General features: G+C 66.1%; 2 protein-coding genes across 2 annotated transcripts in view; one reads left to right on the plus strand and one right to left on the minus strand.

Annotated features, from left to right (window-relative positions):
- Positions 1-5,776, minus strand: part of ITGA7 (integrin subunit alpha 7) — a gene marked incomplete at its 3' end in the record, with an annotated part of 19,518 nt that extends 13,742 nt beyond the window's left edge. The window contains exons 1-5 of the mRNA XM_039712992.1: positions 5,648-5,776; positions 5,044-5,319; positions 4,096-4,223; positions 3,947-4,026; positions 1,734-1,989 (exon numbers count right to left, since the gene is read on the minus strand). Of these exons, the coding sequence (XP_039568926.1) occupies positions 1,734-1,989; positions 3,947-4,026; positions 4,096-4,223; positions 5,044-5,319; positions 5,648-5,751 (844 nt within the window). The remainder of the gene's footprint in view (positions 1-1,733; positions 1,990-3,946; positions 4,027-4,095; positions 4,224-5,043; positions 5,320-5,647) is intronic.
- Positions 5,777-7,549: 1,773 nt separating this feature from the next.
- BLOC1S1 (biogenesis of lysosomal organelles complex 1 subunit 1) lies at positions 7,550-10,874 on the plus strand. Its single transcript, XM_039712991.1, has 4 exons — positions 7,550-7,692; positions 8,015-8,087; positions 8,744-8,876; positions 10,640-10,874. Exons 1-4 carry the CDS (start codon positions 7,632-7,634, stop codon positions 10,748-10,750), a joined length of 378 nt encoding a protein of 125 aa, XP_039568925.1. The 5' UTR covers positions 7,550-7,631; the 3' UTR covers positions 10,751-10,874.
- Positions 10,875-11,571: the final 697 nt, after the last annotated feature.

An 11,571-nucleotide genomic window follows, 5' to 3' on the forward strand; every position in this document is an offset into this window, starting at 1 on the left:
GGGACAGGGACAGGGACAGGGACAGGGTCTGGTGACACAGGGACGGTGACACCGGGGTGGGGACACAAGAGGAGCGGGGTCGTGCGGTGGCGGGGGGGCGTGATGCGGCCACGCGTGTGCGCGTGCGGGGTGACACGGAGGGGACAGCGAGGGGACAGGGAGGGGACAGGGTGGGGACAGGGCCCCGTCTGGGGACACGGCGGGGGGATCCGTGTCCCCACGGGGACACGAGCGCGCAGGTGACACCCCAGGGACACCCCCGAGGACCAGGGTGACACCAGAGGGGGGACACGCGTGACAGGAGCCCCGCGGGGACAGCGCCACACGCGTGTGCCCGCGGGGGGCGAGGGGAGGGGGCGGCACGGCACGGGGGGGGTCACACAGGGCACAGGGCGGCACAGGGCGGCACACGGGTGGCACACGGGTGGCACACGGGTGGCACACGGGTGGCACCACGCACGAACCCAGGTAGGAATTGTGCCCCACGTCCGCGGCCGCTCCCGGGACCCTCTCTCCGGGCTCGGGGGTCCTGAAGACCCTCTGGTCGGGGGTCGCGCTCTCAATGTTTGTCACAAAGAGCAGCCCTGGGGGGGGGCGGGGGTCAGCGCGGGCGGGCCCAGGGGACACCGGGGACACTTAGAGGGACACCCGGGAACGAGGAGGGGGGGCGGAGTGGCTCCAAGGGCAGGGACCCCACCCCAGGGGATGGAGGGGACAGTGGGGACACCGCGGGGACACCCACGGGGACACTCAGGGGACACTCGGGGGACGCCGCGGGGACACTCAGGGGACACTCAGGGGACACTCGGGGGACACCGCGGGGACACTCAGGGGACACTCAGGGGACACCGCAACACGTGGAGCGACCCCCGGGGATGGGGGGCGGAGCCGCTCCAAGGGCAGTGACCCCTCCCCAAGGGACACCGCGGGGACACTTAGGGGGACACTCAGGGGACACTCAGGGGACACCGCAACACGTGGAGCGACCCCCGGGGATGGGGGGCGGAGCCGCTCCAAGGGCAGTGACCCCTCCCCAAGGGACACCGCGGGGACACTCAGGGGACCCTCAGGGGACGGGGAGGGGGGGATGGAGCCGCTCCAAGGGTGGGGACCCCTCCCCGAGGGACGTGGGGACACCGCGGGGACACTCAGGGGACCCTCAGGGGACGGGGAGGGGGGGATGGAGCCGCTCCAAGGGTGGGGACCCCTCCCCGAGGGACGTGGGGACACCGCGGGGACACTCAGGGGACCCTCAGGGGACGGGGAGGGGGGGATGGAGCCGCTCCAAGGGTGGGGACCCCTCCCCAGAGTGAGAGGGGGACACCACAGGGGACCCCCGGGGACACCGAGGGACCCTCGTGCCCAGCATCACCCGGGCACAGCTGAACCTCCCCACTCCCCCTCCCTCCCAATTGTGGGTACCCCACCCCTCACACCCCCAAATCCCCCCGGAGGGGTCCCAGCATCCCTCACCCTCCCAGTTATGGGTGTCACACCCCCCAAACCCACCGTGGGGGTCCCAATTCTGTCTCCCAAACCCTCCTGGAGTGATTCCACCACCCCTCACCCTCCCAGTTATGGCTCCCAAACCCCCTGGGGGGGGTCCCAGCGCCCCTCACCCTCCCCATTATAGCTCCCACACCCCCCAAACCACCCCGGGGGGGGTCCTATCGCCCCTCACCCTCCCAGTTATGGCTCCCAAACCCCCCGGGGGGGGTCCCAGCGCCCCTCACCCTTCCAGTTGTAGGTGCCGGGGGCCCCCAGCAGCACGTAGCGGCGGTCGGGGCTGAAGGCGGCCGCCAGGCCCTGCTGGCAGGTGCCGAAGCGCTCGTGCCCGGGGGCTCTGCCCTCGCAGAACTTCCACTCGCCGCCGTCCAGCTCGTCGCGCGGGCGCAGGTCCTGGCTGAGCACGAAGCAGCGCCCGATGGCGTCGCGCGTCTCCAGCGGCTGCCGCACGCGGTGCCGCAGCTCGTAGCGGTGCGCGCACGTCTGGGGAGCCCGCACAGGGAGCGCGGGGGTTAGGGGGAGAGATGGGCTGGGATGGGGAAATGGGGAAATGGGGCCGGGAAATGGGAAAATGGGGCCTGGGGAATGGGAAAATGGGGCCGGGAAATGGGGAAATGGGGCCTAGGAATTGGGGCCTGGGGAATGGGAAAATAGGCCTAAGTAGGCCCTGGGGAATGGGGAAAATGGGGCCTGGGGAAATGTGGAAATGGGGCCTGGGAATGGGAAATGGGGCCTGGGGAATGGGGAAATGGAGCCTGGGGAAATGGGGCCTGGGAATGGGAAAATGGGGCCTGGGAATGGGGAAATGGAGCCTGGGGAAATGGGGCCTGGGAATGGGAAAATGGGGCCTGGGAATGGGGAAATGGGGCCTGGGAATGGGAAATGGGCCCTGGGGAATGGGGAGATGGGGCCTGGGAATGGGAAAATAGGCCCTGGTAAAATTTTAAAATAGGCCCTGGGAAACGTTAGGCCTCGTGTGAAATTGCACCTGCGTGACCAGGATACGACCAATGATATAATTGTTCGGCGTGATGATTGTTTAGATCTAATTGTTGTTTAATCGTAGGAAGAATGGTGAGAAACTGTGTGCAAGGGTTTGGGGGGATCACGAGAAGCCCACGCTTGGGTGGGATCAATGTATACACAGAACGATGCCAGTTTAACAATTAATATGTGAGTGACATGAGGATAGAATATAAAAATCGTTCATCCCAAACCCATGGCTGGGTCAGATTTGGGCCTGCACCCCTGACACCCAGAGCTCTTCCATAAAACCACCTGCACGGAATCCTTCCGTGGTTTTGTGCTCCTGCACGCTGACACCCGGGGGTCCCCGAGGTGTCCCCGAGGTGTCCCCGAGGTGTCCCTGAGGTGTCCCCGAGGTGTCCCCGTGTCCCCCCGGTGCTCACCACGACCTTGCCGCCCGGCCCTTGGCTCTTGACGCTCACCCCCAGCCACTGGTTCTCTTTGCTCTCGCGCTCCGGGTCGGCTGCGGGCACGGCGAGGGGTCAGCCCGGCCTGGACCCCCCCCGGGACCCCCCCCGGGACCCCCGCTCACCTCCCTCATCGATGGGCACCCGCCAGCAGTCGGAGAGCTCGGTGGTCAGCGGGCAGGCGAAGAGACCCCCGGTGCGGTTGGCGCCCTGGCCGGGCAGCGCCAGCGCCAGGGGGGCTCCCACCAGCAGCCTGGCAGGGCAGAGACCCCCGTCAGGGATTCGGGGAGGGGTCCCCGAGGGTCACAGAGCCCCCCCTGGCACCCCCCCGGTGCAGCTGTGCCACCCCCGTGCCCGGCGCAGTGCCAGCCCGCGGCACTGCGGGGACAGCAGGGGACAGCAGGGGACAGCAGGGGACACCCGGACAGCCCCCGGCCCCCCGCGACCCCCGGGAGGGGCTCGGGGCGCTCCCGGTGGGGCCATCGCGGTGCCCCCGGTGCCCGCGGGGTGCTGTGGCCGCCGTGCCCGGGGTGACAGTGGCCCGGGGTGACAGTGGCCTGGGGACACGGCGGAGCCCACGGGGGTGGCAGGGAGGCAGAGGAGGTAAAAATAACCTGGAATTCACTCAAAATAACCCCGCAGCAACATGCCCAAAAAAGGACGGGGCTCACGGAGGCACCGGCGCCCCACGGAGCGGGGCCGGGGCACGGCGAGGGGACAGCGCGACAGCGCCAGCCCCGGGCCGGGCACAGCGGGGACAGCGGGGCCCGGGGGTGCCCCGAGCGCGGCCGTGCCAACACCTGCACCGGGCACCGGCGGCCAAAGCCGCCCTCGGGGCCGGGAACGCGGCGCGGGCGGCAGCGGCGACACCGCGGCGACAGCGGCGACACCAGCTGGTTTTGTGCTCCTGCACGCTGACACCCGGGGGTCCCCGAGGTGTCCCCGAGGTGTCCCCGAGGTGTCCCTGAGGTGTCCCCGAGGTGTCCCCGTGTCCCCCCGGTGCTCACCACGACCTTGCCGCCCGGCCCTTGGCTCTTGACGCTCACCCCCAGCCACTGGTTCTCTTTGCTCTCGCGCTCCGGGTCGGCTGCGGGCACGGCGAGGGGTCAGCCCGGCCTGGACCCCCCCCGGGACCCCCCCCGGGACCCCCGCTCACCTCCCTCATCGATGGGCACCCGCCAGCAGTCGGAGAGCTCGGTGGTCAGCGGGCAGGCGAAGAGACCCCCGGTGCGGTTGGCGCCCTGGCCGGGCAGCGCCAGCGCCAGGGGGGCTCCCACCAGCAGCCTGGCAGGGCAGAGACCCCCGTCAGGGATTCGGGGAGGGGTCCCCGAGGGTCACAGAGCCCCCCCTGGCACCCCCCCGGTGCAGCTGTGCCACCCCCGTGCCCGGCGCAGTGCCAGCCCGCGGCACTGCGGGGACAGCAGGGGACAGCAGGCGACAGCAGGGGACACCCGGACAGCCCCCGGCCCCCCGCGACCCCCGGGAGGGGCTCGGGGCGCTCCCGGTGGGGCCATCGCGGTGCCCCCGGTGCCCGCGGGGTGCTGTGGCCGCCGTGCCCGGGGTGACAGTGGCCCGGGGTGACAGTGGCCTGGGGACACGGCGGAGCCCACGGGGGTGGCAGGGAGGCAGAGGAGGTAAAAATAACCTGGAATTCACTCAAAATAACCCCGCAGCAACATGCCCAAAAAAGGACGGGGCTCACGGAGGCACCGGCGCCCCACGGAGCGGGGCCGGGGCACGGCAAGGGGACAGCGCGACAGGGCCAGCCCCGGGCCGGGCACAGCGGGGACAGCGGGGCCCGGGGGTGCCCCGAGCGCGGCCGTGCCAACACCTGCACCGGGCACCGGCGGCCAAAGCCGCCCTCGGGGCCGGGAACGCGGCGCGGGCGGCAGCGGCGACACCGCGGCGACAGCGGCGACAGCGGGCGGGGCACGGGGGGACCGGGGGTGAAGGGGGGGACGCGCGATGGGAGCTGCCCGCGAATGCTGAATAATCCCGGGCGCGCAGGCGGCCTGGCACTGCCACCGTCACTGTCACTGTCCCTGGCACTGTCCCTGTCCCTGTCCCTGTCCCTCTGGTCCCCCTCGCCCCCGGCCCCGCTCACCACGCCCGGGGCTCGGGGCTCAGCTGCCGGTGCAGCGCCACGGCCGCCCCGAAGAGGCTGCCCCGCTCGCCGTCCTTCAGCACCGGGCTGCTCCCGTCCAGGTTGAACGCGGCGGCCGCCGGTGGCCACGGGGAGAGCCCCGGTAGCCACGGGGAGAGCCCCGGTAGCCACGGGGAGAGCCCCGGTAGCCACAGGGACAGCGCCGGTAGCCACAAGGACAGCCCCAGTAGCCACCGGCAGAGCCCCGGTAGCCACAAGAACAGCTCCGGTAGCCACGGGGACACCCACGGTAGCCCCCGGGGCAGTCTCGGTAGCCACGGGCACAGCCCCGGTGGTCCCCGGCAGCCCCCGCTCGCCATCCCCGCGCCGCCGGTGCCTGTCCCTCTGTCCCTCTGTCCCTCTGTCCCTGTCCCTTTGGCACCGTCCCCTCGCTGGGGTCGCTCCGGGGGTCCCGGTCCCGCTCAGCCCCGCGGCTCCCGGCGCTCCCGGACCCCCAAACCCCGACAATAGGATCCCCCCACCCCAAATCCCGGCAATAGGATCCCCCCACCCCGGTAGCCACGGGGAGAGCCCCGGTAACCACAGGGACAGCGCCGGTAGCCACAAGAACAGCTCCGGTAGCCACGGGGACACCCACGGTAGCCCCCGGGGCAGTCTCGGTAGCCACGGGCACAGCCCCGGTGGTCCCCGGCAGCCCCCGCTCGCCATCCCCGCGCCGCCGGTGCCGCCGGTGCCGCGGGAGCAGCCCCGGAGCTCCCGGGGGCGGCTCCGCCCCGCCCCGCCCGCGGAACCGGGAAAGCCCCGGGAGCCCGGGCAGGGCAGGGCGGGACACGGGGCCGGGCAGGGACCCCAGAGCCAGGGAGGGACCCCAAATCCAGGGAGGGACCCCAAACCCACGGGGGGACCCCAAATCCTGGGGAGGGACCCCAAACCCCAGAGTGATCCCAAAGCCAGGAAGGGACCCCAAACCCCAGAGTGACCCCAAAATCAGGGACTGATTCTGGCACTGGGGACTGACCCCAAATCCCAGACTGACCCTAAATCCAGGGAGTGACCCCAAATCCTGGGGAGGGACCCCAAAATCAGGGAGTGACCCTAAATCCCGGGACTGACCCCAAATCCAGGGAGGGACCCCAAACCCAGAGAGTGACCCCAAAATCAGGGACTGACTCCAAATCCAGAGTGACCCCAAATCTCCGGAGTGACCCCAAATCCCCAGAGTGACCCCAAACCCAGGGAGTGACCCCAAATTCAGGGGCTGATCCTGGCACTGGGGACTGACCCCAAATCCCAGAGTGACCCCAAACCCACGGAATGACCCCAAACCCGCGGAGTGACCCCAAACTCAGGGACTGATCCCAATTCCTGGGACTGACCCCAAACCCGCGGAGTGACCCCAAATCCTCGGTGACCCCAAATTCCCAGGCCCTGGGCAGTGACCCCAAAGCCCAGGGAGTGGTTTTGGCCTGGAAATGGGATTTTTGTTCCATTTTGGTCCATTCCGTCCCATTTCCAACTCCCGGGTTATTTTTAGCCTCTCTCAAAGCCCCCGAGGGATTTTTGGGGATATTTTTGGGATTTTTGGGGGATTTTTTGGGATTTTTGGGGCCGTGGGAAGCAGCCCGGCCCCTCCCCCTTCACTTTTTGGGGGCTTTTTGGGGGGTCCAAACCCCCCCTTCCCCCTCCCCATCCCAATTCTTCCCAGTTTTATTTTTGGGGTTTGTTTTGGGATTTTTAAAAAATATTTATTTTATTTTATTTTTATTTTTGGGGTTTATTTCAGGGGTTTATTTGGGGCTTTTATTTCTATTAATTTTAATTTTGGGGTTTGGTTTGGGGTTTTTATTTTTATTTAATTTTAATTTTAATTTTAATTTTAATTTTAATTTTAATTTTGGGATTTATTTCTGGGGGGTTTTTTTGGGGTTTTTTTGGGGAGTTTTTTTTGGGGTGTCTTTTCACGGGTTTATTTTTGGAATTTGTTTTCAGGGGTTTATTTTGGGGGGTTTATTTTCAGGACTCATTGTCAGGATTTATTTTTGGGGGTTTATTTCCAGGGATTATTTTTGGGGTTTATTTCAGGATGAGCATCTCAAATTTTATTTTTCCCCATTCCCGGGTTCTTTTTCTGGTTTTTTGTTGTGTTTTTTTGGGTTTTTTTTTTTTTTTTCCCAGGTTATTTTTTTTTCCCGGGTTATTTCATTATATTTTTGGGGTTTATTTCAGGATGAGCATCTCAAATTTTATTTTTCCCCATTCCCGGGTTCTTTTTCTGTTTTTTTTGTTGTGTTTTTTTGGGGGTTTTTTTGGTTTTTTTTTTTTTTCCCAGGTTATTTTATTTTCCCGGGTTATTTCATTATTTTATTTTATTTTATTGTATTTTATTTTAATTTAATTTTCCCCTCCCGGGTTATTTTCAGCCGCGGTTCCCGCCCGAATTCCTGCGGCCGGAACCGGGACCCCCTGGGAGCGCTGGGAGGGAACTGGGAGGGACTGGGGGCCATGGCCCCTCCCCGATCCCCAATGGCCCCTCCCCGTCACGTGTCTCTCCCAGGTCACGTGCCGCGCGGTCACGTGCCGCGGCCGCCATGCTGTCCCGGCTGCTGAAGGAGCACCAGGCCCGGCAGAGCGAGCGGCGCGAGCTGCAGGGTGAGCCCCGCCCCCCGTCCCCATGGCAACCAGCCCCGCCCGCCGCCTCCCATTGGCTGCCGCAGCCGCCGAGCGGCGCAGCGCCGCGCCCCATTGGCTGGCGCGGCTGTCCGTCAAAAGGGGGGGGAAAGGGCGGGAATCCTGAGGGGCCCTGAGGGCTCTGACGGGGGGGGGGAGGGAGGCCCGTGAGGTCACGGCTCCGCTCGGTGACGTCACGCGGGATCGCGCTGACGTCACGGGGATCGCGCTGACGTCAGGCGGCGGGCCGGGCCGGGCGGGGGTCGCGGCGGCCCTCACGGCGCTGTCCCCGCTGTCCCCCCAGAGCGGCGCCGCAGGGACGCCATCGCGGCCGCCACGCGCCTCACCGAGGCCTTGGTGGATCACCTGAACGTGGGGTGAGCCCGCCGGGACCGCGCCCGGGACCGCGCCTCACGGGACAGCCCCCTGAAACACCCCTGGGGACCCCCATTCCTTATGGGACCACCCCCCCAAATCCCCCCTGGGGACCCCCGGGACCCCCTTTCCTTATGGGACCATCCGCCCAAACCCTCCTGGGGACCCCCAGACCCCCTATTCCTTATGGGACCATCCCCAAAAGCCTCCCAAAGACCCCAAACGCCTCCTGGAGACCCCAAATTCCTTCTGGGACCACCCCCCACCCAAACCTCATACCCATCCTGGGGACCCCAGACCCCTCCTGGAGACCCAAAACCCCTCCTGGGGACCCCAAGTTCCTTGTGGGACCATCTCCCCCAAACCCTGTACCCCTCCTGGGGACCCCAGACCCCTCAAACCTCCCAGCCCCGAGACCCCCAAGGCCACAGAACCCCACAGATCCCCCTTTGAGAGACCCCCAGACACCTCCCCTCAGCCCTACAGACCCCAGCCCCACAAATCCCCCTCCCCAAAGACCCCCAGATTCCCCCCCAGCCCCTTCCCTCTCCGTTTTCCTCCCCCAAACCCCCTCCCCGCACCTTTCCTCCCTTTTTTGGGGTCTCCCGTGGGGACCGCAGCCCCGTGTGACCCCCTGAGACCCCCGTGTCCCCCCCAGGGTGGCCCAGGCCTACGTGAACCAGCGCAAGCTGGACCAGGAGGTGAAGACGCTGCAGGTGCAGGCGGCGCAGTTCGCGCGCCAGACCGGCCAGTGGATCGCCATGGTGGAGAGCTTCAACCAGGCCCTCAAGGTGGGGAACACCCCCAAAATACAGCCCAAAACCACCCTAAAACACAGCCCAAACACAGCCTAGAACCACCCAAAACATACCCCCCAAAACCACCCCAAAACCCAGCCCCAATCCCAGCCCAGACCGGGCAGTGGATCGCCATGGTGGAGAGCTTCATCCAGGCCCTCAAGGTGGGGAACACAGCCCAAAATCACCCCAAAACACTGCCCAAAACCACCCCAAAATACAGCCCAAAACCAGCCCAAAACACAGCCCAAAACACAGCCCAAAATCACCCTAAAACACACCCCAAAATCACCCCAAAACACAGCCCCAAACCCAGCCCAGACCGGCCAGTGGATCGCCATGGTGGAGAGCTTCAACCAGGCCCTCAAGGTGGGGAAACCCCCCTAAAATACACCCCAAAATTACCCTAAAACACAGCCCAGACACAGCCTAGAACCACCCAAAACATACCCCCAAAAACATACAGCCAAAATCACCCCAAAACACAGCCCAAAATCACCCCAAAACATACTCCCAAAAACCACCCCAAAACACAGCCCCAATCCCAGCCCAGAGCAGCCAGGGGATCGCCATGGTGGAGAGCTTCAACCAGGCCCTCAAGGTGGGGACACCCCCAAAATACAGCCCAAAATCACCCTAAAACACAGCCCAGACACAGCCCAAAATCACCCCAAAACACAGCCCAAAATCACCCCAAAACATACCCCCAAAAACCACCCCAAAACACAGCCCAGAATCACCCCAAAATACACCCCAAAAACCATCCCAAAACCGTCCCAAAAATACACCCCCAAACCCCGCCCAGAGCGGGGGGCTCACCCCTGAGTGCGTCCCAGACCAAGAGGAGAAGGGGGACAAAGCCCCCAGACCCATATAGGGGAGGATGTGGCCCCCAGGCCCATGGGAAATGGGCAAATGAAGCCCCCAGACCCATGAACGGAGGGGGGGATGAAGCCCCCAGACCCTGGCATTGTGCTGGAGTGGTTGGGGAGCACCCAGGGGGTCCCAGGGGGTTTGAGCAGCACCCAGGGGGTCCTGGGCAGCTCTTAGGGGGTCTTGGACCACCCAGGGGGGCTTGAGGGGCACCCAGGCGGTCTTGGGCAGTACCCGGGGGGTCCCAGGGAACACCCAGGGGGTCTTGGGGAATATGTTGGGGGTCTTGGGGAACACCCAGGGGGTCCTGGGGAACATCTTGGGGGTCTTGGACAGCACCCAGAGGGTCCTGAGGGGTAGCCAGGGGGTCTTGGGGAACATCTTGGGGGTCTTGGGGAACATCTCGGGGGTCTTGGGCAGCACCTGGGGGGTCTTGGGGAACATCTCAGGGGTCTTGGGGAACATCTTGGGGGTCTCGGGGAACATCTTGGGTGTCCTGGGGAACAGCCAGGGGGTCTTGGGGAACATCTCGGGGGTCTTGGGCAGCACCAGGGGGTCCTGGGGAACATTTTGGGGGTCTTGGACAGCACCCAGGGGGTCCTGAGGGGTAGCCAGGGGGTCTTGGGGGATCCTGAGGGGCAGCCAGGGGGTCTTGGGGAACATTTTGGGGGTCTTGGGGAACATCTTGGGGGTCTTGGAGAACATCTCAGTGGTCTTGGGCAGCACCCAGGGGGTCCTGGGGAACACGCAGGGGGTCTTGGGTGGTCTTGAGGAGCACCCAGGGGTCCCAGGGAGCACCCAGAGGGTCCCCGTGGAATGGGATGGGTGGCGCACCCCCCCGGGGTGAGCCCCCTCCCCAAAAGCCCCCTCCCCAACGCCCTCAGGAGATCGGGGACGTGGAGAACTGGGCCAGGAGCATCGAGCTGGACATGAGGACCATCGCCACCGCCCTCGAGTACGTCTACAAGGGGCAGCTGCAGCCCTCCTGCTCCTGAGGGACCCCCCCAGGGACCCCCGGGACCCCCCAGCGCCGCCAGTCCCGGGGGTCTCCCCACCGTGCCCTCAGCACCCCGGCACGGGGAGCGATGGGTTAAAGGGGGGATGTGGAATAAAGGGGGGGGGCCCNCCCCCCGAGGGACTTGGGGACCCCTCTGAGCATCGTGGGGACCCCCTGAGACATATGGGGACCCCCCCTCTGCTCCCCAAGGTACGTGGGGACCCCCCCTGTGCCCCCCCCCGAGGGACATTGAGACCCCCTTTCTCCCCCTCGAGGGTCGTGGGGACCCCCCGAGGGACTTGGGGACCCCCCCTCTGTCCCAGGAAGGAGGTGGTGACCCCCCTCTGCACCCCCCGTGCCGGGGGTCTCCTGTTGTGGCGGGGGGGCTCTGGGAACACGGGACAGACCCCTGGGGTCACCCTCGAATCCCAGGGTGGGGGGGAAATGGGGGTCCTGAACCCCCAAATCCCCCTGAATGGGGGTCCTGAGCCCCCCAGATGGGGGTCCTGAGCCCCCAAACTCCCCCAGATGAGGGTCCTGAGCCCCCAAACCCCCTGGTGGGGGTCCTGAGCCCCCCAGATGAGGGTCCTGAGCCCCCAAACCCCCTGGTGGGGGTCCTGAGCCCCCCCAAACCCCCCCGGTGGGGGTCCTGAGCCCCCAACGCCCCCGTGGGGGTCCCGCAGGGGGGCCCGGGGGGGGCACAGGGTCCCCGCGGGTCCCCTCCCCTGGAGGGGGCAGCCGGGCCGGGGGTCCCGGCCAGGGCAGGGACCCCCCCGGGGGTCTCGGGGGTCCCGCGGGGCGCCGGGGCCCCCGGCGGGG

Source organism: Passer montanus, unplaced genomic scaffold (genome assembly GCF_014805655.1).
Source record: "Passer montanus isolate IOZ18808 unplaced genomic scaffold, ASM1480565v1 scaffold270, whole genome shotgun sequence".
NCBI classification, from domain to species: domain Eukaryota; kingdom Metazoa; phylum Chordata; class Aves; order Passeriformes; family Passeridae; genus Passer; species Passer montanus.